We start from the raw sequence: 24,856 nt of genomic DNA on the forward strand, positions 1-24,856 counted from the left end.
ATATATTCTGTATTATGTTATTATTTAATTAAATTGAATGGATATACTAAAAATATTATAATAAAAAATAAAAGTTTAATTATATTTATTTTATTAAAATATTTTTTCTTTAATTGTTTTTAAAAAAAATAAAATACTAATATAAAATAATAATACATAAATATAAATATTTAATAAATCAATTATCAAAAATTATTATTTTTGTGTTTAATTAATTATGTATTTATTATATTTAAATAAAAATTGTTTAAAAAAGATAATATATATTAATTTTTTTTATATATAGATATAAATAATAATATTAATATATTTTTTAATTTTAAAATTATAAATATTTTTTTTTTAAATCAATTTATTATGATTCTAATTATTGAAATAATTTAATTAAAATGTTTTCCAAGTAATTATTTTAAGTTTAACAAATGAAAATTATAAACAAATAAATTAATTATAATTTGAATATTAATTTAATAAAAAATTATCATTAATTATATAAAATGAATATATTTAATGTAAAATATAATTTTTCCAAAATTATAAAAAAAATACAAAGATTAAATTATAATATTATAAATTTTTATAGAATATGGAATTTTTTAATAATAATTATTTATATTAAAAAAAAAATATATTCTTTAATTATAATATATTTTTCTTTTTTTCTAAAAAGAAAAAAATAAAAATTCTAGAAATAAAAAATTAAATATTAAAAACTTAAAAAAAAAATATATAAAATTCAATAATAATAAAAATAATATAAAAAAAAAAGAAAAATAAAATAAAAATACTATTCAAAATGTCATTTTTTAACGATTTCTTCTTTAATGATTTTTTCCGACATGGATTTTTTGACGACTAGTATAGAAATATAGCTCATCATTATCATTCAATAAATAGGCCTAAATATCTTGAAAACAGACTTAAATAATATAATAATTATGAATAAAGGTTATAAAGATAAATCTAATAAACTGAAGAACATATATCCAGTTTAAAATAACAAATGGAAGATATTGCTAAAGACAAAGAATCTTTGATTAATCAAATTGAATAAGAAAAACACAATCCTTAATGTTAAAAAAATTCATAGTAGTAGCCTGGATAATAATAATATAATCAATAAGTTTATAGGAAACACTACTATAAAACTCCTGAAATGGAAATAGAAGAATAATATGATAGTACAAACCCTCAAAACTGTTATAAATATATTAAAAAATAAGGTGAATAACCATAACTTATTTCTGGAGATGCTGAAAGAATAGAACATGAAAAACTTGGAGAAGGACTAGATGAAAAACTTGATTAACTTATTAGAATTACTGGAAAAAATACAAAAGAATTGGTTGATTTAGTTAAAAATAAAAAAGAATTAACTGTTGGATAATTATATGATTAAGCTGTTGAACTAAAAATAGTTTGATTTTATTTTTTATATAATTGATAGAATTAACTTTATATATATATAAATAAATATATTACATAAGTTTATATTTTTGTTTTTTATTATATATTTATATTTAATTGTATTTTTTTTAAAAAAAATTATATTATAATAAAAATAATATTATAATTATATTGATATAAAATAATTTATTTTATAAAATAATAACAAATCTAGTTTATTTAAAATTAATATTTGTTAATTAATATTATTATAATATAATTGAATAAATAAAATTACATGTTTTTTTTAATATTTAATAATTATATGATCATTTTAAGAAACATTTATATAGAGCTTATTTCGATTATAAAGAATATTGTTACAAATTAAAGAAATATATCATTATAAATAAATTAATTAAAATTCTTTATAAAAGAAATAGACATTCTAAAATATGTTAAAAAATATATAAAAAATTAAAAGATAAAGAAATTAATTATAAAAAATAATTATTACATATATTAAAAAAGATTTATAAAAATAAATAAAATAAAATTAAAATAAATAAAGATATTTTATTAATAATAAAAAAAAATTCTTGATAGAAATCAAAATATATATATTATATAAAAAAAATATATATATATAGTTATAATAATATATATACATATAAATTTAAAAAAAAAAAAATTATATATAAATATAAAAAATTTATAGATAATTATAGATTATAAATATAACATTTATTTATATATATATATAAATATATATATATATATTATATATTATAATATTTTTAAATAATTACATCTTTATATATAATTAAATATAGATTTTTTATATTTTAGTAAAATACATTTTTATAAAAATATAATAAATATAAGGTTATAAATTTATCATTAATCATAATAGAAGCTTTATTATTTCTAATTTTAAATAGGAGAAAATACAAAAAATGGTGAAACCTTATTTTTGAATTTTTTTTCATTATTTTATAAAACTTTATCTAATTCTTCATTACTTGGAACATTTAATGGAGAATTAATAAAAAATGTTTGCTCATTTTTTTCATTTTTAATATCTTCTTAAGATATCTTTGGTTGAATATTTTTCAAAATTTTTAAAGATTAATTTGAATCATTTTCTAATAATAAATTTTAATTTATTTTTTTAGACTAATTAATTTCACTTTAGGTTTATGACATTTCTGGATGTGTTTTATTGATATTTTCACTAGAATCACTTGAAAATCTATTACTATGCTATGAAAAACTCTTTTGAAAATAAAAAAAATTCTATTACCTAATAACACTAAGCCAAATTTTAATAAAAGAAGTTAATTTTTTTTAAAAGCAATCTCCTCCATTTTTCAGTATTTATATTTTAAAATAGGAGAAATTAGCATTTTTTATTTCATCTTCTTCATACTCTTCATATTATTAAGTATTGTAATATTCTTCTTCTTCTGATATTTCCTAAATAATGCTTTTATTATTAGAATCTAAACAATAATTAATTTCTTATTAAGATTATATTAAATTATTATTTTGTAAAGTTGGATCTTATAAATAATAATTATTTTATAGACTTTATAAGGATTCTTTATATTATTATATCTTCTAATAAAAATTATCATTTATTTTACTGTTACAAAGAAAACAAATAGTTATAAAACGGGCATGCTTTAAATAGAAATTTTGCCATTCTATTAGATAATTTTATTCTTAAAAAAGGATTTTGTCTTATTTGTATAATGGTATAAATTTCAAATGCAAATCTTCAACATTTTATTCTGTATAATGTAATAATCCCCAAGAGGATTTACAATAGAAACAATTTTGGTTTACGTTTTTAAATAAAAATCCTCCTATTGAATTTTCGACTTATTTAAGTATTCTCGCACGTCTTAACCAATACTAAAATATTAAAATTAAATTTCTTAGCTATTATTCTTAAAAATTTAACTTTTTCTTGTTTGTAGTTAAATTTTCATCTTATTTTTTTATTTATAATTAAGAGTCATCTTACAACTATTTATTTTAAAAATGCCCATATATTTTTTCGAATCCTTCTAATATTATTTTTCGATTTATACTGATTTGTTGTGTATTTTTCTCCTTTAAAATTTACTCAAAAAGAATTTTTATATTGTATTTAAACCACTGTTTATTTGAGTTTAAGAAGTTATAGAGAAATTTTTCATCTTTATATTCGAATTATTCGAGATTTTATTTTAAATCTTCAAGTCTTGTTTTATTTTCTTTAACTTTTATTGCTTTTTCAAATGCTTTTTAGAATTTACCAAATCTTAAGTGTTTTTCTTTTTTAAAAATTTCTTAATTAGGTTTAAAATTATCAGAAATTTCAGCAATGAAATTCTATACATGAATATCAAGAATTGAGCAATAATTTACTTATCGTTAAATAAAAATTTTTAAATAAGGATTATTTTTATATATATTTATTAATATATGTGATATCTTTATTCTCTTCAAAAGCTTAATCATTAATTTGAGTTTCTAAAGTTTTGTCTATTTTATCTTTATTTTTTACTTTCCATATAGAAGTCATTTTATAAATTTAAATGGTCAACATTTAAACTATAAAACATATAATAATCCAAAATATAACAATAATTAAAAATGTTATTATATTATCAAATATATTAAATGTTTATACTAAACATGTTTATATGCCAATAAATCCGAATATACCTCCTATTTTTTTAATATTATAAATTACTTATGATTACTTTTACCTGCTACATAAATGCTTTCAACAAAATAAAATTGTGGAGAATATCCCCATTAATCTAATGTTTTAAAACCATCTTCTATGTCTTCAAGGATATCTTCCTCATCTTCTATTTTCCAGTTGTATTTACGATTATTAAATCTATCTTATATTATCTTTCCATATTCTAAAACAAATAATTTGTGTATTTATTCTACTACTTGTAATAAGAGAGCATCAATTATTATTTTAAAATGGTATAATTGCAACATTAAATAAAAAGTAAAAAACTAAACCTGCCTTAGATATTCCGAACATTAATGGAATTTCATTTTCATCATAAAAATCCATGTAATAATGATTGATATAGGCTTTTTTAAAATATATTATTAATTAAATATTTTTTATTTTATATATTGCATAATAAAAAATTGTAAAGCTATTATTGGAAAAATCGCAATAAATTTCTAATTAATTCGAATATTCACTTTATTCATAATTTTGTTTGTTTTGTTTGGTTTTTTAGTTTTATTGATTATTAAATTTTGTCTTTAAATAATGTTAGTAATATTTTTCATATTTATCTGTTTCTTATAATTCATAAACTGAATCACATTCCTCTTTATACAATTAATTTTTAAAATCTTAGATTTGATTTTATTATTTTTCTAAACTAATTTTTGTTGTTTATACAATGTATTTTTTTTTATTTTATTTTAAGATAATATTTCATCATATTCTAATTCCTCTTTTTAATTAAAAAAAATATATTTATAGTTTTTATTTTTACAAATATCATCAACATAAGTCCCTACACTTTCTTCAAATTATTCTGACAATATAATATCACTATCAGTTTCTTAAACTATATTTTTATAAATAATATATTATATTTTTATTAATATTACGTTATTTCTTTACATTTATTTTGTATTATTATTGTTATTCATAAATAAATTTATGATTTTCAACTTTTTAAAAATCATCAATATTATTAGAAAATAAAATATTTTAATTTGATTTTTCTAAAGTAGTGTTATCATCTTCTTCATCTAAATCAATATCTTCGCTTTTACTTATTATTCTATTTTTAATTTATTTATTTTTAAAAAAAAATATATAATAAGTCACTTTTTTAAATATTTCTATATTTATTCAGATATTTCAAAGAAATAATCAGTTAAATATTTTACTGAAAGTACTTAGTGTGTTTTTTCAAAACATTAAATACCTAATCCTACAAAATAGGAAAATAAGAAATCAAAAAAGTCAATAGCTCCAAGTCCAGCAATTTACATTCCTTAAGCTTTTTTAAAAAAATAATTTATTCACATTTTATCATTTATAAATAAATTATATTAAGATTACATAATAATACACTTAATAAATTAAGTTTTAGTTCTGTACAAACATAAAGCTTAAGCCATTCTTCGAAGACAATTTAGAAAACTTTCAACACAACCATAAAATACCAGATATATTTTCCATAAACTGTAGAGAAAGATAAATACATTATAAAAATCATAACAATCCAAATAAAAATATTAAACTAAAAAAAATACATTCTATGCCAAGACTATTCATTCCAAATATTTCCATCATGAGATTCTTTAATAAACAAATCTTGCTTATTTTCGAGATGAAAAATCCTCCTCATAAATTTGCAATTTTTATTATTTTATAAGTCTTTTTAAATTCTATCTTTTGATTTCTGGATTTTATTTTCAGTTGTATCAGGTATAAAAACTCTACACATAACCATCGTTGAATATATACCAATAACTATTTAAGCAAGTCCGGTTCTTCCGCTTCTTATTTATTAAGTAGTATTTTCAAATAATAAAAAAGGCTATTTTTTTTTTAAAAAAATATTTATATTTATTTTTAATTAAAACTAAAAAACATCAAAATATTCAAAAAAGCTTTAGCAATTATCTTAAACTGAACAAGGGAAAAATTACACATCCCAAAATCCTCCAGTCATAATAATTGAACAAAGAAAAGAAATAAAAAATACGGGTACACATGAAAAACTTATTCCTATAATTAAAGGTGGATAAAATTATTTAAAATACCCTTTAAAAATATTAAATTTGGCTTTTACTTATCTTTTGAACATTTTATTCATTAAAGCATGATAACCACTGAAAATTGATATCATAACAACACTAAAAGTTCCAATTAGTAAAGATAAAATTAAATAAACAATCCAATCTAATGCAAAAGCAATAGCTAATTCAGCTTAAGTCATAGAAAGAAAGCTTATATTAAGGACATATTTAAATGCTTATTTTTTACTTTTGTATTATTCTATATCAACTAATTATTTGAAATAAACAAGGGCTGTAATAATTATTTTATTTTCTTTATCAACTTAATAATATTTTATTTATAATTCAACGATAGTAGGCAACTTATTTGAAGGAATATCGCTTTAAACTATCACTGGTATTAAATCTAAATATGTAAACATTTTATTTTCATTAATTATTTTTGTTATATCAATAGGGTTATTAGTCAAATAAAAAAGTACATCTTATTTAACTGTCTAAAACCACATTATTTATGCAGGGTTTTCCAAAAAAGCATCATCCATAACGCATGTAAGTTCCACGTTTTTACATGTATCTGAAATCGGTACATCTCCGAAAGTTACTTAGTTTATAGGCTTAGTTTATGAAGTATCATATATTTAACAATATTCCTCATTTTCAATAAAATCTTCAAAGAAAATATATTCACCCATATTTTAACAGTTTTAAAAAAAAGGAATATAAGGCATTACAATTTGAGTTTTATCTTTCCAATAAAAAGCGTTGTTTTGGAATATTTTTTATTGGTCTTTTGTCAATTCTAAATTAGTTAATGTATTTGGAGGTATTATTTATGTATAACCTATTAAATAGTTAGGATATTTACCATCTTAGTCTAAATTAGGTAAAAATAAAGGAAGGTTTGCTACAGAGGGATTTTTTATAACAGCAGCAAATATTTTATTTTATTAAAATATTGCACGATAAGGCGTATTTATTTTAATTTTTGCACATTACATAAATATACTACGCATAGAAAAATATTTAACATTTAATATACGAATTCCAATTATTAGCTCTGAATCTTACATAGCAAATAAACGAAATGTGTGAGTATTTATTTTATTTATTTTATCACTAACGAAATTTTATGGTAAAGTTATTTTGTATTAGTCGGGATTATTGTTCCATTTTTCAAAGTCTATATTTTCCGAAAAACCTATCAGTATCTTTTTCATATATATTTATTTTTATAAACTAACTAAGAAAAATAGTTAAATTATAGAAATCAACCGAACCTTTGATAAACAATGAAAAATGAGCCAAAACTAAACATTTATTTTTATTTGATTTTAATATAGTAATGCATAGAAAAAAGCTGATAAATATTGACTACAGCTCCGGTTTGGTTCGGTTGATTTCCCATAAATAATTTATTTTATTTTATTTTTTTAATTATTTTACATCCCATTATATCTTATAATTAAAATCAAAAGATTAATCAATTTCACGTAAATGACGAAAATCAAACGTTATTTCAACTACGCTTTACGCTTTCTTTTAAAAATATAATAAAAATAATATATATGTATATAGGAAATATTTAATATTATTTTTTAAAGTGAAAATTAAGTTAAATATTTGACATAATAGTTAATTATTTAATGGAAAACCATTTTATTATTTAATTTTACAAAAAAAAAAAAAATTATAATATTTATTGTTATATTTTATCCATTTTTATTACTATTTCAAAAATAGATTAAGGATCTTCTAATTCTTTTTTTTTTTAATACTTTTACGATATTTTAGTTTTAGAATGAAATAATATATATTTACTTATTTAGAAGGAGTAGGATATAGTCCTAATTTTAATGGATTAATGATTTGATGTATTTTATTCGATTAAACTTAAATTAAAATATAAATAAAAATCAATAATATTCTACTCATTAATTTAAATTTCATTTTTAAATAACTAAAAAAAATTAATTTCAAATAAATTAAAATAATATTACTTATAAATTTTAACAAATACTAAAATAATTGAATTATGATATTGAATTTTAAACTAATAACTGTAATCAAAACCATAATTTTATAAAATATTTATGCAAATTTGATTTTAAAAACAAAATTCTTATTTGTAATTCTAAAAATAATTAAAACTCAAATTTATGCAAACATATTTTATTAATATATTTAGAAGTGATAGAAAAAAAAAACATAAAAAATGCAAAATGGTATGGTTATTTGCATGCCGGCTTAGTGTTTTATATATAAATAATAACAATAGATTAAATAAACTTAATATTAACGAAAAAGACTAAATATATTTTTATCATATAATCTAAATTAAACTAATGCTACTTTGATTATTTTTAATAAATTGATTTTGTAATTACTGGAAATTTTTAAAAATCGATTTACATTAAATAAATAAAAATTATAAATATTGACAATATAATAATCTAAATAAATGTCTTAATATATATATATAAATATTTATTAATACCAAAATAATAAATTTTATATTTAAATTATATTCCAAATTTAAAATAATTTTTTAATGTATTTTATATAATGAAAAAGCTTTTTAAAATAATTTTATGTTTAATTTTTAAATTTTAAACTGTTTAAATCATGATTATAATGTTTAATAATAAAATATTTTATAAAACTCTAAATTATGATAAGAAGCTTATTATTATTAATATTAAAAGCTTTTATTTCTTATTTTTTTGATATTAGAATAATTAGTTTATTATGTTTTTAAATAAATTATATAAAAAATATTATTAAAGATACTATGTTCATAATAATTATAAATTTTTAATAAATAAAATAATAATAATTAAATTATGTAAATATAAAGTTTATTATCAAATTCTATTTTAAATATATTGAATCCATTAGTTTTAAGGAATTTTAATATCTTAAACTTCTTAAAATAAATTATCAATAAGTTATTATTAAGGATAGTAATTTTTATTTTTAAAAGCCTAATCATAAACAATTTACTAAAATTATAATTTTTCTAAAGCTTTTAACTCTTATATAGGTGTATTTATAATTTTAACTTTTGTTATTTTTTATTATCCAAGTTATTATAAATTATCATAGAAATGTTCAAGTAATTAAAATTCATTATAGTAAAGTTAATTTTTCGCATTACATTTATATCTTTCAATACTTTTTATTAATGCTAATAATATTTACTGATCATCTTAATCAAGAATTCTTTAAGATAAATCAATACATAATCCTAATTATTATATCATCTATTAAGTAAAGTTATTATTAATATTTTTATGATTGTTTTTTATATCTTAATGTATTTATTATATTTAAATATTTATAGCATCTAAAGTATTCAGATTGTTTAAATATATATTGCTTTTAGTCTTCTGATTTATTTTTACTTAATCAAATATTTATCTTTTGTTTCCTTTAATTTATTCATTTGGCTTTTCATAATTCATTAATTTATAAGAACTTTAAGGAGGTTTTAAACTACCTTATTGACAAATATTTTATTCGTTATTATCTTAGTACAGATTTACTTTTTCCATTTTTCTAAATATTTAAGGTACATTATCTTCTTTGAAATCATTTTATACACTATATTATCCTGTTTATTATGATTTTTAAATTTAATTATTGTTGTTTCTTATTTTTTTTAATAATTAAAGATCTTGTTTTGGATCTGGCTATTAAGTATATTTACTTTCTATATCTTTTAAGTATGATTATGTGCTTTTTATTGGCTTTACAGTTCCTGTTGTAGAGACTGATAAAGAAGAAATATTCAAATCTGACGTAAACAGTGAGTTTCCATTATAATTATAAGATTGTTAATTATATGAAGTCGAATTTACTCCTGATACAACTAATGATTATTTATTATTATTCATTTTAATGCTTATTTTGTATGATTGAATATTTATTTATATTTATTTGTTATAAAATTTATATATATATACAATATTTTCATAAATAAAATTAAATATATTTTACTAATTATACATGTATTTTTATTTTTTCATATAATTTTTTTTTAAATAATTTTTTTTTTTATTTTATTTAGTAAATAATAAAAATAAAACCTATATAATAAATATTAATTCTTTTTTAAATTATATTTAATAAATAAATTGGCATCATATACAATAGAAATTCAATTTTATATAATCGTATATGTACTTCAAAATTAATGATAATTACCATTAATAGTTTATAGAAATTATATATTTGTATAAATAAATTTATGAAATAAAATTATATTAATTTAAAACTATATACTAATCTGATTTTAAAATGATGAAATGATGTTTTTATTTATAATTATTTTATTATTAAATTAGATTATTGAAAAGTTGAATAGATTAATAAAAACTTAATTAAACAATTTATTAGAGCAAAATTAGAATAATAATGTTTTAAATAATAAAGAAAAAAAATATGATGAAATTTAATTAAACAACTAACAAAAATATATATGATAAATTCCATATACAATAAGTTTTTTATAAATTTTTAAAAGTTTAATTTAAACCAAAAGAACTATAAAAATTAAATAATCAGCATTATATTCTAAAAATTTATACAGTTAAAAATCAAACTCAAAATAACACATTTTAAAGTCTTTTAATTTTTTACTAATTTAAAATATTAATATAATTGATATTATAATTTTCAGTTATAAATACCATATAAATATCTAAGTATACTAAATAAAATCGTGATCATCAAAAAAATTAATTAAATCTACTAAAATTAATTAGATTATATACTTTTAAAACATTATGACATTATGAATCTATATTTTGTAAGATAAAAATTTTTATTATTTTCAATATTCATAATATAATATATTTATACTAATAAATAATAATAATATAACATAACTTTCTAAATAATTATAAAAAAAATTAAAAAAATATGAATATATAAAAATAAGATGGCTTGTTAAATTTAAAAATGTATTAAAAATTAACATATATTTACATAAATTAATAAATATTGAGTAAAATAAAAATATCATATATAAATTTATTAAAATACATTAATATAGTTTATTTCAAAAATTAAAAAAAAATATGTTTTAATATAAATATATAATAAATTATTATCCCTTTAATAAGTTTCTTTAAGTATATAATTTTTCACAACTAAGCTATATATTTACCAACAGAATTATTGTCTTTAAAATTATCAGAATCTAAATCTTTAATTTCTCTTAAAGGAGTATTAAATTTTTTAGGAGTAATATATATACTTTTGAAATTTTCTTTATGGTTATCGATACTGTTGTTATTAATATTTTCTTTTGAACATAAAAGAAAATTAACAAAGTCAATATTAATAGATTTAATATCTAATTTTTCATTACTAATTCTTTAATTTTTATAGCAGTGAATGAACTTTTAAGGCGTCATATAATTATGATATTACATTTGTTCTACTAATTAATGTATCTCTTTATCTTATATATCAAATTAATTGTTTTAGTTGAAAGAAATGATTTCATAGTTATTTTATTAAATTTAAGAAATTGTTTAATTATTTTATTCGAAATTAAAAAAAGTATCTTTATTATTATTAGTTTATTTTATTTCTTATTATATTTCACAATTATTATTATTTTATGTGAAGATTTTAGATTCTTTATAAATAGAATATTTAGGTTTTCTTCCTCTTTTTTTTTAATCTTATTAATTGCCAAAATGTAATAAGACTTCTTTTACAATTAAAAAAAAATCGTTATTTTTCTAAATAAAATTATATAAATGTTGATAACTTTAAAGAATTTTATTTAAATTTTGTTAATAATAGCTGTGGAATTTTCCTTTTTCATTTAGTTTTTAAATTAAATTTATTTTAAGTAAAGATATATTTTATTAACTCATATAAGTTCTTTATATTTGTTTATAAAATATAGATTTATCATCATCTTCTTCTTCTTCTTAATCATCTTTTTTTTGATTTTATTAATTCTCTTAAAGGTTATTATTATTTTTGAAACAAAAATTATTTTTTTTCTTTTTTTTTCTGATATTTTAAACAAAGTATTCTTCAAAGCCTTCATCATTATTAAGTTTTAATAATTTAAGCAACTCTTCTTCAGCTGTTTTATATTTATCATCAGTTTCAGGTTCTAGTTTATTAGTTTAAATATAAACTTTATATCTTTGATACATTTCCGCCATTTTTTTTTTCATAGAAGAATTCCAATGATTTTTAATTGAATTATCAGTTCTTCCTGGTAAAAATCTAGTAATTTCAGACCATTTATTTCCTTTGAGTCTATGACATAGATATAGAATCCATTCTTCATCATAGTCCCAACTCTCTTTATTTATATTTGGATTCAGATGATTATGCCATCTTTCTCTACATTGTTTTCCTATTCTTCCTGGTATATGTTGTGCGATAAATGTCCATTTTTAAGGACCTAATTATTCTACTATTTTTATTACTAATTTATCTTCTTCTTCACTCCAGGGAGTTTTAATACATTTATTTGCACTTTACAAATTTTAATTGGATGAGTTTTTTATTTATTATTATTCCTTTTTCAGTTATTTTAGATTTGTTTATCTTTGATGCTTATTATTTATTTGTTATTGTTTTTAACATAATTCAATAATTTTTTCGGATGTATTAATACATTTTAGAGACTGCTTTTATTAAAGATCTTGTAGATTTTTTTGACGTTTTTATGCTACTTTTTATAATTTCTTTTGAAAATGCTTTTAGTTTGTAGGAATTTCAAATTATTCTATTTGTTGATGAAGTGTATTTTTGTAAAGCTTTTATTGATTTTATGTGTTTTTTGAATAAGGACTAATTTGTTTGACTTAGTCATGAATTATTTAAGATTTTGGAGATTTTTTATTTTACATTTTTTTTAAGAAATTAAGTAGAAATCTATTTATATTAAAAAATAATTATATATAATTAATTTTTATTATTAATAATTTTTATTTATTTTACATTTAAATTTAAACGAACATTTTTTTTAATATAAATATTAATATATTCATTTATTATAAATTTTAATCTGTTTTGTTTAAATTAAATAAGAAAAAAACAAGGATTCAATAAAAAATTAACATTTCCCTAATTAAATAAAAAAAATGTATTAATTATCTCATTTTTTTATTTTTAAAATTAAATTGATTATCATAATTATTATTTAGATGTTTATAAAATAAATATGTATACAAAATAGAAAGGAAACTAAAAAACTAAATGGAATATAAATTTCTGTTGTATATTGAATTTAATAATTTTAATGATAATTAATTACTTATATAATAAATTTAAAGATTATATATATTAAATATAAATATGATCTTATATTTTATATGTTTTTGTAATTTATTTTTGTTATATATATATTTAATTTTTATTTTTATTTTTATTAAAAATTAAAACATAATGTTTTTATTTAAAAGAGGATTTTAGTATAAAAAACTATGCAATTTTTATTAATCTAACTAAAAGTATATCCCTAAAAATAACTCAGGAAAATTAATATTAGGAACTTTTGTTTCTTTAGGGTTATTATCAGCTGGATTTTATAAATATTAATAAAGTAAAAATTAAAATAGTATTAATTATTCAGATAATTAATTGATTTAGAAAGGAATTATAATTGATGATTAAAAAGAAATTCAATAGTATAGTAATTTTTTAGATTATAAATTTATCTTAAATTTTGATAAATGGGAGTTATAAAATGAAAAATAAGAATTAATTAAAAGTACTGATTTTAATGAAAATTATTATTTTATATTATTTAATTTAAATAATAATAAATAGTAATAGTTTGAGGATACAATGAAGGAAGTTATTAATTTAATATAATAAAAATATCATAAGTGTTAAGAATATTAATATTATAAAAAAGATTTATTAAATCCAATAATCATTAATATTTAAAATAAGTAATAAGATAATATTAATATTTTTAATGGATATATTAATATAATTGATGATCAATAAAAGATAAATTAATAATTTTCAAGTTTAATTTCCAATAGTTATTAAGATAGAATTTTTATTGCTGACGGATCTAATGGCTAAGTTGTTTCGTTTAAATATGGTGATAATCTTAAAGGCAGTGTGATAGCTAAATTTATTCTAAACTACTTAAATGAATAGTCTATTTTTAGATAGATTTTAAAATGATTTATTATTGCTTTTATTTTATATTTAATATACATTTTATATCTTTATTTCATAAATTTTTATTTAAAAGTTTTTAATTTTATTATTAAAGTCATTATTATATAGATTTATAAAATATAATATTAACAATATTTTAAAAAAATTAAATTAAATGATGTTTTATTAAATAAAAACTTTATAAAATTTAAAAAAATAAATAATGAAAATAATAAATATTATCGTAAAGAATTAATAAAATAAATATTTTAAAATTATTTACATTAAGTTAATATCATTTTCTTTAAAAAAAAAAAAAAAATGTTATTAATACATGCAAAGAGTAGAAATTAAATCTACAAAATTCTTAAAAATTTTTAAATTTAGAATAAATTTAAATAAATATTTTTATTTTATTGAAGTTTATTTATAAAATTTTTATAAGTAATATAAATAATGATATTGTACATTTAAATTATAAATAAATTAAAATTTTTCATTTTAAAAAAAAATAACAATATGTTATGGATTATCTCGAATACTTTAATAGTTTATTTATCTAGCTTTTTAAAGGTTTTTTAAAATTTTGATAAAAAATAATCTATTATTATCTATCTAAAATGTAATTGTTTAACTATTAAACAAATAAAATGTTAAATAAACCAAATTTTAATAAAATAATAAAAGCATATTATTTGACAACTATCCTTTTATAAAATTAAAATATTAATTATTTATTTCTTTGTGATTTATCTAAAAAAATATAACTTATGTTTATCAAAATATTTTATTTACTTATAAAAGGTTAAACTATAATAACCATTTTAAGGAACTAAAAGTTTAAATCTAATTATATAAAAAAAGTTCAAATATAATTATATAAAAAAAAAATATTAAATAAATATTAATGTAGTTTTTAATAAAAAAAATATGGATTAAATTGAAAATTATGAATTACAGATATAAAAAAGTTATTTTAAAATGTTTAAATAAAAGGACTGTCTATTTATAAATGGAATAAAAGTAAAATTAATAAAATAAAATTATTTAAAGTATGATTATAAATACTTTATTTTCATTAAATATTTATTTATTTTATGTGTATTATAAAAATACTTTTTTTTTTTAATATATTTTTATTAAATTTGTTTTTAAAAAAAATTTTTGAGCGTGTTAATTAATTAAATCAAAATATATATAAATATTCTTTTTTATTTATAAATAAATAATTACACGAAAGAAAAAATATATAATTAATAATGAAACCAAAAATATATCGAAGAAAATCATTTTAAATTGATAAATCTTTTAATTGTAGGGCTCTAAAATGTAAAAAAAAATATGGATCATATCCTGCTTTATTAGCTCACATTAAATGCAAACATGGTGGCTTTTCAGTACAAAAAATATATGAATTAGCATAAAAAGAGCGTCAATAATAAATAAAACAAAGCCGTAAAATAGGAAAAAGTTATTTTAAAAGAAGACCTTTAAAATAATAAAGAGATACAGAAGTAAAAGTAGAATGAAAATGAAAATTTCGATAATAATAATTTATCAATAAAAAGCCAAAGGATTTTACAAAAAAAATCTCGTTAGGAATAATTATTGTAATAATAATAATTACAATAATAATCTTAATAATAATTATATTTATCATAATAATAATTAATTTTAAGTAAGAAAAAAGGACCAGGAAGACCGAAAAAAGGCGAAGCAATTAGTATTAGTTTTAATACTTAAAATTAAACTAATAAAAATTAAAATGAATTAGATACTTAAAACGGAATTTAAGACATCTAATAATAACAAAAATAATAAGCTTCTTATATTAAGTAGTATATTTAAGATATTATCATTATTTTAAAGAATAGTTAATTTTTAATTAACTCTGATAAAAAAGAATTAAAAAATTTGAATAGTAATTAAAGTATCCTTTAGGATTTTCCAGTTATTAAATAGAGTAATTAGAATTTACTTGAAAAAATAAAAAATTAAATAAAAGAAATAAAAGAATTAGATATTTAATAAAATAATAATAATATGGATACTGTTTAAAAACTTGCCTTTGTATTATGTTTTTTATGGAAAAAACTAATATCAAAATATAGTTTTTCAAAGAATTTTGCTATTTTTTAGGTTATTTGTATGCTGTATTAGATATTAAAAAAATTGAAATTTATGAAATATGCTAAAAAGAGTTTTATAATATTTATACCTATGTGTCTAATTCTATTTGTTATGGAGCTAATTAAAATGAATTATAAATTTTAAAATAACTTTTGAATGAAGAAAGTAAGATTAATTTATTTATTTAAGATTTGTTATGGATTTTATTAAAAATAGTTTATAAAAATTGAATAAAAAAAAAAAATTTATATATATTTGTAAAAAAAAAAAAAACCAATTAATAATAGCATAAAGTTCTTTTGTTTTTAGTTTCTTTAGGAATATTATTGTAATATTTTATTTATATAATCTAAATTGATATTTTAAAAATATTTTTTATTTTATTTTATATTTCTTAATAAATTAATTGTTTATATTAACATCAGAGAAATAAATAATATGAATTAGAATTAAGATTAAATATATTTAGAATGTAAATATAAATATTTATAATTATCTAAATGAAATTTATATCTTAATATATATATTTATTATAAATAAATTATCAATTTAATCTAAAAACTAATTTAAATATTATTATAATTTTGAATATGTTTTATGTATAAAATATTAAAATTTTAGAAAAAAATTTATAGATTTAAATTTTAGTCTTTTTTATAACAAAAAATTAAAAAAATTAAATATTTTTTATATTATATATAAAATGAATCAAGATTAAGAATTACTATAATTTACTTAGAATGTTTTCAAAAAAGAAACTCAAATAAAAAGGTTTTTAAAAGGTATTTTATGAATCTTTATTTAATAATATCTAATTAATTATTTTAGAAATCGAATTTTTATCTAATCTTGATTCTGAATAATATTAAATACAATTAGAATATTATGCATTAGGAATAAAAATATCGGTAAATAAAACATTTTTTAATACAAAATTATTTAAATTAAATTTTAAAAACAATCTTATAATTTATATAATTAAATATGTTTGACTATTTGCTTCAAAAATAATAGATATAACTCTAACAAAAACTTTTTTTAGATAATACTAATTTATCATATCTTTTAAATTATTAACCAATATAATTTGAAATTTAAATAGATGATTAATATCCTTTTATTTCACCAAAAGTGTTATGTAAATCTACAGTAAAATAAAAAAAATAAAAAAAATATTTACAAAAATAAGTTTACATATCCAAGTTTAGCTGACGGAAGAGATTTACATGAAAATATATTGAATATATAATGGAATCCAACTAAGTTATTATATTAAATGATATTATAAATACCAAATTTTTTAGTTAACAAAATAAATAATTTATTACTAATTTTATTTTTATTTAAAAAATAAGAAAACTTTATTAGAAAATAAAAATGATAAAAATTATTTAATAAAACTCGGATAATTTAAAATAAATTTTTAATATGATTTAGATAATTTTGTTAAAATGTAAGCTGTTTATGTATTTGAAATTGTAAATAATGGATATTTAATATTATCAGAATCTAATTTTTTAATATTTGATTTAATTTAGGAAAATATAATAATATTAAAAGAATAGTAATATTTAAGACATTTAAAAAACATTAAAAGATAAAAAGATAAGCCTTAAATTATTTAAATTGAGTGGAAAAATAATTCATAAATAAGTGTTTTTTCAATACATGAAAGTGATAAATTCTTTGATACAATAATGAAACTTAAATAATAAGACGGTGCTAAAATTACTAATAATGAAGGCAAAATTTTGAAAATTTAAAACAATTAAATTCCTGAAAGTTAAGTAACTTTGTAAGCTTATGAAGATATTGATATTGATTTAATTAATAAAAATATTTAGATTTACGAATAATAGTTTTACAAAAAAAATGATGAAAATATGATTAGTTTATTAATGAACATGTATTAAAAAGCTATTTATTATTATTCAGCTTTAGAAGATGAAAGATTTAAAGGTTTTTTATTTAACTATACTTATATATATCATTTTCAAATAAAGATTATGTTCAAAAATTATAAAATATGTTTGCGTAAAAGTAAGTTTAAGAATATTTAGATAAAAAAGAGGAAAATATTAAATAAGTGAAGATGCTATAAAAATAAAATAGTTAGACTAGTTTATCTTTTGAATTAAATAGTAGTGGATATAAAATAAATACAAAAAAAGACATAAAATTTTTTACCTAATAATAATATGAAGATCAAGACAAGAAAACCAGTCAAAATGAAAATTAAAATATTAAAGATGATTTATAAAAAGAATTTAAAAAAGAAGAATATAAATAAAATGATGATGATGGAAGTGATAAAAATGTCATTTAATAAGATGTTAAATATGAAAATAATATATAAAATATGCAAAATTAAAGTTTGAACACTGAAAATAGTGAAATTAATTAATAAAAAATAAAATAAAATAAAAAACCTCCAGCAAGAAAAGTTGTTAAAAAAGATAAATGAATTATAAAATTTACAGAATTAATTTTGTTAAATTATATTAAAAGCTTTTCGTTTAAAAAAAGAACAAATATTATTCATATATTTTTTTGTAATATTATTAAATAAACAAATGAAATATAAATTATTAGAAGTTGAAAATTTATATTCATATTGTACTTGATAATAATAAAATTCAATAAAAATAAATAAAATATAATTTATAAAATCAAAAGCCCTCGTCCCATTTAGTATCTAAGTTAGCATCTTTATCTATGGGTCTAACATTTTATTCAGCCTTTAATAATTTAAATGATAATAAAGTTTAATAAAAAAATATATATTTACTTATATTTCATCAATTATTAATTTCTTTTATTCCTCAAATTCTTATATTTCTTTATCTGTAAGTAATTTATCAGCTGAAGGAATATAAGGAGCTTTTAACTCTTTATCAAGGAGTTTATCCCAATCGAAGTTTTCGAACCATGGGTTGGATTTTAAAGTAGCGTAAGATCCACCTAACCTGACTTCAGGTACTCTACTAAGAAGTTAATCCATTAATTTTTTTGCCTTCTTATCTTTTAAATATGTGGGGTATGTAATTTCTTTTTTTATTATATCTTCATATATCTCATATGGATCTTCGGCTTCTTCACCAAAAGGAACCATTCCGCACATAAATTCATATAAGCAAATACCTACAGACCATAAGTCAATATAACAATTATAACCTTTTCCACATATTATTTCTGGAGCCATATAATGAGGAGTTCCAATAATTGTAAATGTTCTATTTCCTAAACCATGTCTTCCTTTTAATATTTTAGCTGTTCCTAAGTCGATTAATTTTAAGTATCCCTTTTTTTAATTTTTTTATATTTATTTAACTTTTTTATTTACTTATTCATCTGCCATTATATTTTCTGGTTTCATGTCTCTATATATTATGTTTTAATGATGTAAATATTCTAATATCATTATCATTGAGGCTGTGTAAAACTACGAATCATACGTATTTAATAATCCTTTTTTTAATTTTTTTTTTTTTAAAAAAAAAAAATACCAATATCTCTTATGATATCAAATAATTCAATTCCTTTAATATATTCAACCAAAAAATAAACATCACATGAGTCTTTAAATGACCTTGCATATTATATTATAAAAGGAAAATTAACAAGTTCAAGGACTGCTTTTTCTTACTTTAATGATTTTTTATGTAATTTAGAAAATTTTAATAAAAATATATTTTACACATATGTATTTTTCTAAACTTTACTCAGATATTTACGCTTTATTAAAACTTTTTAAGGCATAGTAGTTATTATCATATTTGGCTTTTACTAAATAAACAGGTCCGAACTGACCAAAAGCTAAAAAAAATAAAAAAAAAGTAAATATAAATATATTAACCTAAAGTTTTAATATATATTAATTCGTTTAATTTTATGTTTTAGAATTCTTTTCTTTTATTTTAGTCAGCTTTTTACATTTTTTTTTCTTAATTTTTTTAATTATTAGCTATAATTTCTTCTAGATTTCCTCCAATACATTCAACAAAATTTTCGGAAGTAATTTCTGCAATAACTCCATCTGTTTCCATAACAATATCATCTTCAAAAGTCTTATTTTTATTGCTTTCCAGCATATATTCTTCACCCCAAGCTTAGGCTTTGGAAGCTACAATCATTCCACTTTTAGCCTTTTTTAGGGATCCTTCAATGATAACAACGATTTTTTGATTTGCAACAGTTCCTTTTTTCATTATAACATCACCAGCTTTGTATGAAGATATTTTCATAACATCTAATACTTTATCAATTTAAGCTTTATTAAGTTTTTACAAATGCACATTTTTATCAAAAGCCCATTTTTATAAGTTTCTAAATGTAACAGCATGAACTTGATCTCCTAGAACTTTTGTTAATGTATCTCTTCCTAAAGCTAAGCATTTTACCTCATCTTCTGCTCTTACAGTCATTTACCTTACAGTGTTGTAATATAATGCTTATTCTCCAAAAGAATCGCCTTTATATAATTTACGTACTTCTTTATTTGCTTTTAATACAGTTACATTTCCCTATAATTTTATTTATATTTAAAAATATATAAATATATTTACTTCTTTTATAATATAAAATGATGAGGCAGGATCTCCTTCAGTTACAATAACTTGATTTTTGTAAAATTTCTACACAATCAAAACTGCAGCTATAGCATCTTTTTATTCATTTGTTAAATTATGGAAAAACCTAACTACTTCCATAAATTTTCGATTTTCTTCGTATTCTTTTGTAATCATTTCTTCTACAGCTCTACGGAAAGTGTTTCTATCAATTCCCCATAAAAAACAATGTTCTAATGCTTTTACAGAAGCAGAACGTGGCGCATTATATAATAAAGCTAGTTCTCCAAAACCATCTCCTGCTTTTAATTCTCTTTTGGACTTTTCATTGACTATAACTTCCATAGCCCCTCTTTCTAAAATAAAAAAACTTGTAGCATTATCACTTTATTTAAATATATAATCATTAATAGCAACTTCACAATAAAACATTTTCTTTACTATATTTTCACTTATTTATATAAATATATTTAAATAGATAATAAATATTTTTTTATTATACAGTTCTGCTTCATTTAAATTATAAAAAACGAAATGATTTTTTAAACATGTTATTATAAATGTATTATCATTAGGTGTTTTCTTTTTCTATACAGCTATTATATTTTCATATATAATTTCTCCTTCTGCTGTCATGTTTGGTCCTTTTTTTTTGTTTTCCTATTCATTTTTTAATTTTTATTTTTTAAATAATTTAAATTTATTTTTTTAGAAAAAAAAAATATTTACATTATCAACTTCTCCAGATTACTTGTTAGGATTTTCATTATCGTCTACACTTTGAGGATCTTATTTTGAATTGTTCATAATAATTTTTTAATTTATTATGTTGCAATTTTTATTTATTTCTGATTTATTTAATTTAATTTAATTTTAATAATTAGCAAAATATATATAATTTTTTTTAAATCTTTTATAATGATTTTTTCATTAAAAATTACTATTTCTTTTTTTTTTTTTATGTTTCTATTAATATTTTTATAGTTATTTATTTAAATTTTTTAAGCCTTTAATGATTTTTAAAATTGTTTATTTAAAATTTTATATAAAATTTTAATATAAAATGTATTTTTTTTTAAATATTACATATAATTAAAAATAATATTAATAATCGATTCTATAAATTAATATTTTTAAAATTAAATTAATAAATATTTTTTTTAATGAATATTTAATATTTTTTTCAGATTAAAAAATACTCATTATAATATTCTATAAATTATTTAAATGAAAAAAATGCTGAAAATGTATTTGAATTTTAAAATTTAGTTCTTAAGTATTTTATTATTTATATTAATAACATAAGATTTTTTGATTAAATATGCATAAATTAAAAATATATTTTCAAGATTTGACAATTTCGATATTGCATTGTTTTCTTTTACTTAACTATAAATTTGAATTATGATTCCATATTACTATTTTAAATGAAAACAAAAGTTTAGAAATATTAAAAATAAATCAAAGTTTAATTTAATTAATTATTTTATTGTTAGCTATTAATTTTAAATAAGAAAAATTTAATTTATAAAGTTTTTGAAAATATATTAACTTGGAATAATTTGTAAAACTTAAGCATAATAAATAATTCCTTTTATAAAATATAAAAACAGAAAGAATGTTAATAACTTACAATTTTACATATAAAATGTTTACTTTTAAATTTAATATTAATTAATTAATTTTAATTTAATAATTCAAATTTCTTACTTTACTATTTTAAATAAAATATAAATAGCTGGAATTAAAAATAACGGCACAAAAGTAATTCCTAAAATTAGCAGACCGATAATTTTAGCTTTTTTATGTTTTCTTCTTTGTCTAAATGTAGTATTATGTCTATAAATATAATTAGGTGTCAAAACAGCTATTACAGCAACAACAATTGGAAATGCAATAATTAATAATAAAGCAATCAAAACAATTAGTATAAGTTTAGGAAATAAAGTTAAATAGTTCCTTAGTTTATAATTTTTAGGCAGAGCTTAATTGTTATATTATCTTCCTGGGCACCCAAATATATTCAAATAATTAAAATGAGAATATCTAATATTTATTAATTTACAAAGCCAACAAAAGCTTACTTAACACATTGGACATGTCATTTTATTGCAACCTTTTGTAATTTTTTTATTTTGAATTCATATATGATTCTTTACCTGACACTTTTTCTACTTTTACAGTACAATTAGGACAAAAAGATATTTCATACTTATATATTGCTTATTGAAAGTCTTCTTACATCTTATCTTAACAGGTAATTCCTTTATTTTTTTATCTAAATTAATTTTATTTATTTTATTTTTTTCTAACCTTCATGCCAATCGTTTCCGCATAAAAAGCACATAATATTTCCACATTCACATTTTGCTTAATTACTTTTTTCATTTGCTTTAACGTATTTATTGCAACCTTCTTTACAACACCATTTAAGAGAAGGATCTTAGTTTATTATAAGAATCTTTTTAAATTATATGTATTTTTTAAATGAATTTTCATCAATAAGTTCTTCAATATTTTTATCTACATAACATTATTAACAATTATTCTATTTTATTTATAATTATAATTATAAATTTATGAAAGTAAAAATAAATACATATGGGCATTTAATCCTTAATACATTATTAGTATTAATACAATTAATCAAATAGTTAAAAATACAATATTTACAGAATTTATGGTCACATTCTTACTTTACATAAAAAAAAGAATTTTAATAGTTAATACAGCATATTTAACATTATAGATATCTTTCATCATTAACCAACATTTACATTTTTTATTATTCGAGTTATTTCAAAAATATGCTGGCACTATCTTGTATTTATATATTAGAAATGTCTTGTATTTTTTCTGTTTATTATACGCTTTCAATATCTCCTTAATGAATATTTAATTTCTTTTTTATGATATAAACAAATTGTTAATATAAATATTTTTTAAGGAATAAAACTTTTATTTACAGAATCTTATTGTAACTTTATATATACTTAAGAATCAAATATATAACAAAATAATTATTCTTTTGTAATTTTTTCTATTTTATTATTTAATTCCACTTTTTATATTATTTAATCTATATTTTCTTATATTAATTGCATTTCTGCTAACTTGTTTATTACCCATTTTATTTTATAAGTTTTATCATATATTTAAAAATCATTATTTAAATTCTAATTTTTTTATTATATATTATTTTAGTTTTATATTAAAAGAACATCTGAGCCTTATATAACTAAATTTTATTAATTTTTCATATTATTTTTTTTGTTTTTTAATTGTGTTAATAATTATAAAAAATTTAAAATTATATATTTTTTAAAAATTCAATATTAATTATAAATTAATTTAATATTATAAAATAATAATATAATTATTATTTATTATTTATTTTATATCTTTTTTTATATTATTTTTATTATATATATACAATTCATTATTAATATAATTACCAATATAAAAAATAAAAAAAATAAATCAATAAAATTAAAGCAAAAATATTAAAATAAAATATTCAAAACTATTATGTAAGATTAAACTGAATAAAAATAAAATTATTTATTTGATTAAATTATTAATGAAGGATATAATCCAGAAGAATTTATGTAATTTATGTCTGAATATAAAGAAGGTATAAATATAGATAAAACTATAATAAAAATAATAAATATAAATATAAAAAATAAAAAGATGGATAAAACATAGAAATATATACTATTGATGAATTAGTCATAGTAAATTATATAAAAAAATATAAATTTAATTTTTTAATAATTCCTTAAAATTATTTTTATATTAAAGGTTGTTAATTAATTCAAGCAAAAATATCA

The 24,856-nt window shown here is 16.9% G+C and overlaps 5 protein-coding genes across 5 annotated transcripts, besides 28 other annotated features; 2 read left to right on the forward strand and 3 right to left on the reverse strand. All coding sequences in view use genetic code 6, as the record gives it.

The window, feature by feature from the left end:
* Positions 1 to 120: 120 nt before the first annotated feature.
* Positions 121 to 169: a microsatellite.
* Positions 170 to 660: 491 nt separating this feature from the next.
* Positions 661 to 704: a microsatellite.
* Positions 664 to 764: a microsatellite.
* Positions 739 to 787: a microsatellite.
* Positions 742 to 1,423, forward strand: IMG5_167580 (hypothetical protein; the record flags this gene model as incomplete). The annotated part of the gene is made up of 1 exon (XM_004030037.1): positions 742 to 1,423. A coding segment is annotated over one exon (681 nt), but the record flags the coding sequence as incomplete, so codon positions are not given.
* A 113-nt stretch (positions 1,424 to 1,536) lies between these two features.
* Positions 1,537 to 1,578: a microsatellite.
* Positions 1,541 to 1,574: a microsatellite.
* Positions 1,544 to 1,597: a microsatellite.
* Positions 1,570 to 1,610: a microsatellite.
* A 453-nt stretch (positions 1,611 to 2,063) lies between these two features.
* Positions 2,064 to 2,108: a microsatellite.
* Positions 2,071 to 2,113: a microsatellite.
* A 22-nt stretch (positions 2,114 to 2,135) lies between these two features.
* Positions 2,136 to 2,181: a microsatellite.
* Positions 2,182 to 4,357: 2,176 nt separating this feature from the next.
* IMG5_167590 (hypothetical protein) lies at positions 4,358 to 7,391 on the reverse strand (the record flags this gene model as incomplete). The annotated part of the gene is made up of 5 exons (XM_004030038.1): positions 4,358 to 4,725; positions 5,029 to 5,204; positions 5,252 to 5,426; positions 5,489 to 5,743; positions 5,873 to 7,391. 5 exons carry the CDS (start codon positions 7,389 to 7,391, stop codon positions 4,358 to 4,360), a joined length of 2,493 nt encoding a protein of 830 aa, XP_004030086.1.
* Positions 4,987 to 5,033: a microsatellite.
* Positions 5,200 to 5,229: a microsatellite.
* A 2,799-nt stretch (positions 7,392 to 10,190) lies between the features above and the next one.
* Positions 10,191 to 10,226: a microsatellite.
* A 2,036-nt stretch (positions 10,227 to 12,262) lies between these two features.
* On the forward strand, positions 12,263 to 13,012 carry IMG5_167600 (hypothetical protein; the record flags this gene model as incomplete). The annotated part of the gene is made up of 1 exon (XM_004030039.1): positions 12,263 to 13,012. The coding sequence occupies exon 1, from the start codon at positions 12,590 to 12,592 to the stop codon at positions 13,010 to 13,012; it is 423 nt and encodes a 140-aa protein (XP_004030087.1). The 5' UTR covers positions 12,263 to 12,589.
* Positions 13,013 to 13,788: 776 nt separating this feature from the next.
* Positions 13,789 to 13,833: a microsatellite.
* A 1,326-nt stretch (positions 13,834 to 15,159) lies between these two features.
* Positions 15,160 to 15,213: a microsatellite.
* Positions 15,214 to 15,341: 128 nt separating this feature from the next.
* Positions 15,342 to 15,371: a microsatellite.
* Positions 15,372 to 15,937: 566 nt separating this feature from the next.
* Positions 15,938 to 15,996: a microsatellite.
* A 675-nt stretch (positions 15,997 to 16,671) lies between these two features.
* Positions 16,672 to 16,728: a microsatellite.
* A 170-nt stretch (positions 16,729 to 16,898) lies between these two features.
* Positions 16,899 to 16,941: a microsatellite.
* A 2,066-nt stretch (positions 16,942 to 19,007) lies between these two features.
* IMG5_167610 (protein kinase domain protein) lies at positions 19,008 to 21,870 on the reverse strand. The gene is made up of 7 exons (XM_004030040.1): positions 21,753 to 21,870; positions 21,526 to 21,683; positions 21,021 to 21,474; positions 20,312 to 20,978; positions 20,153 to 20,271; positions 19,244 to 20,100; positions 19,008 to 19,193 (listed from the first exon to the last, which is right to left on the reverse strand). Exons 1-6 carry the CDS (start codon positions 21,828 to 21,830, stop codon positions 19,879 to 19,881), a joined length of 1,698 nt encoding a protein of 565 aa, XP_004030088.1. The 5' UTR covers positions 21,831 to 21,870; the 3' UTR covers positions 19,008 to 19,193; positions 19,244 to 19,878.
* Positions 19,235 to 19,297: a microsatellite.
* Positions 20,736 to 20,775: a microsatellite.
* Positions 21,871 to 21,978: 108 nt separating the features above from the next.
* Positions 21,979 to 22,025: a microsatellite.
* A 16-nt stretch (positions 22,026 to 22,041) lies between these two features.
* Positions 22,042 to 22,088: a microsatellite.
* Positions 22,052 to 22,088: a microsatellite.
* A 593-nt stretch (positions 22,089 to 22,681) lies between these two features.
* Positions 22,682 to 22,721: a microsatellite.
* IMG5_167620 (ibr domain protein) lies at positions 22,721 to 23,796 on the reverse strand (the record flags this gene model as incomplete). The annotated part of the gene is made up of 3 exons (XM_004030041.1): positions 22,721 to 23,139; positions 23,183 to 23,287; positions 23,337 to 23,796. 3 exons carry the CDS (start codon positions 23,794 to 23,796, stop codon positions 22,721 to 22,723), a joined length of 984 nt encoding a protein of 327 aa, XP_004030089.1.
* Positions 23,474 to 23,512: a microsatellite.
* Positions 23,797 to 24,399: 603 nt separating the features above from the next.
* Positions 24,400 to 24,450: a microsatellite.
* Positions 24,451 to 24,856: the final 406 nt, after the last annotated feature.

The sequence above is a fragment of the Ichthyophthirius multifiliis genome (assembly GCF_000220395.1).
Source record: "Ichthyophthirius multifiliis unplaced genomic scaffold scaff_1120509251245, whole genome shotgun sequence".
Lineage (NCBI taxonomy): Eukaryota > Ciliophora > Oligohymenophorea > Hymenostomatida > Ichthyophthirius > Ichthyophthirius multifiliis.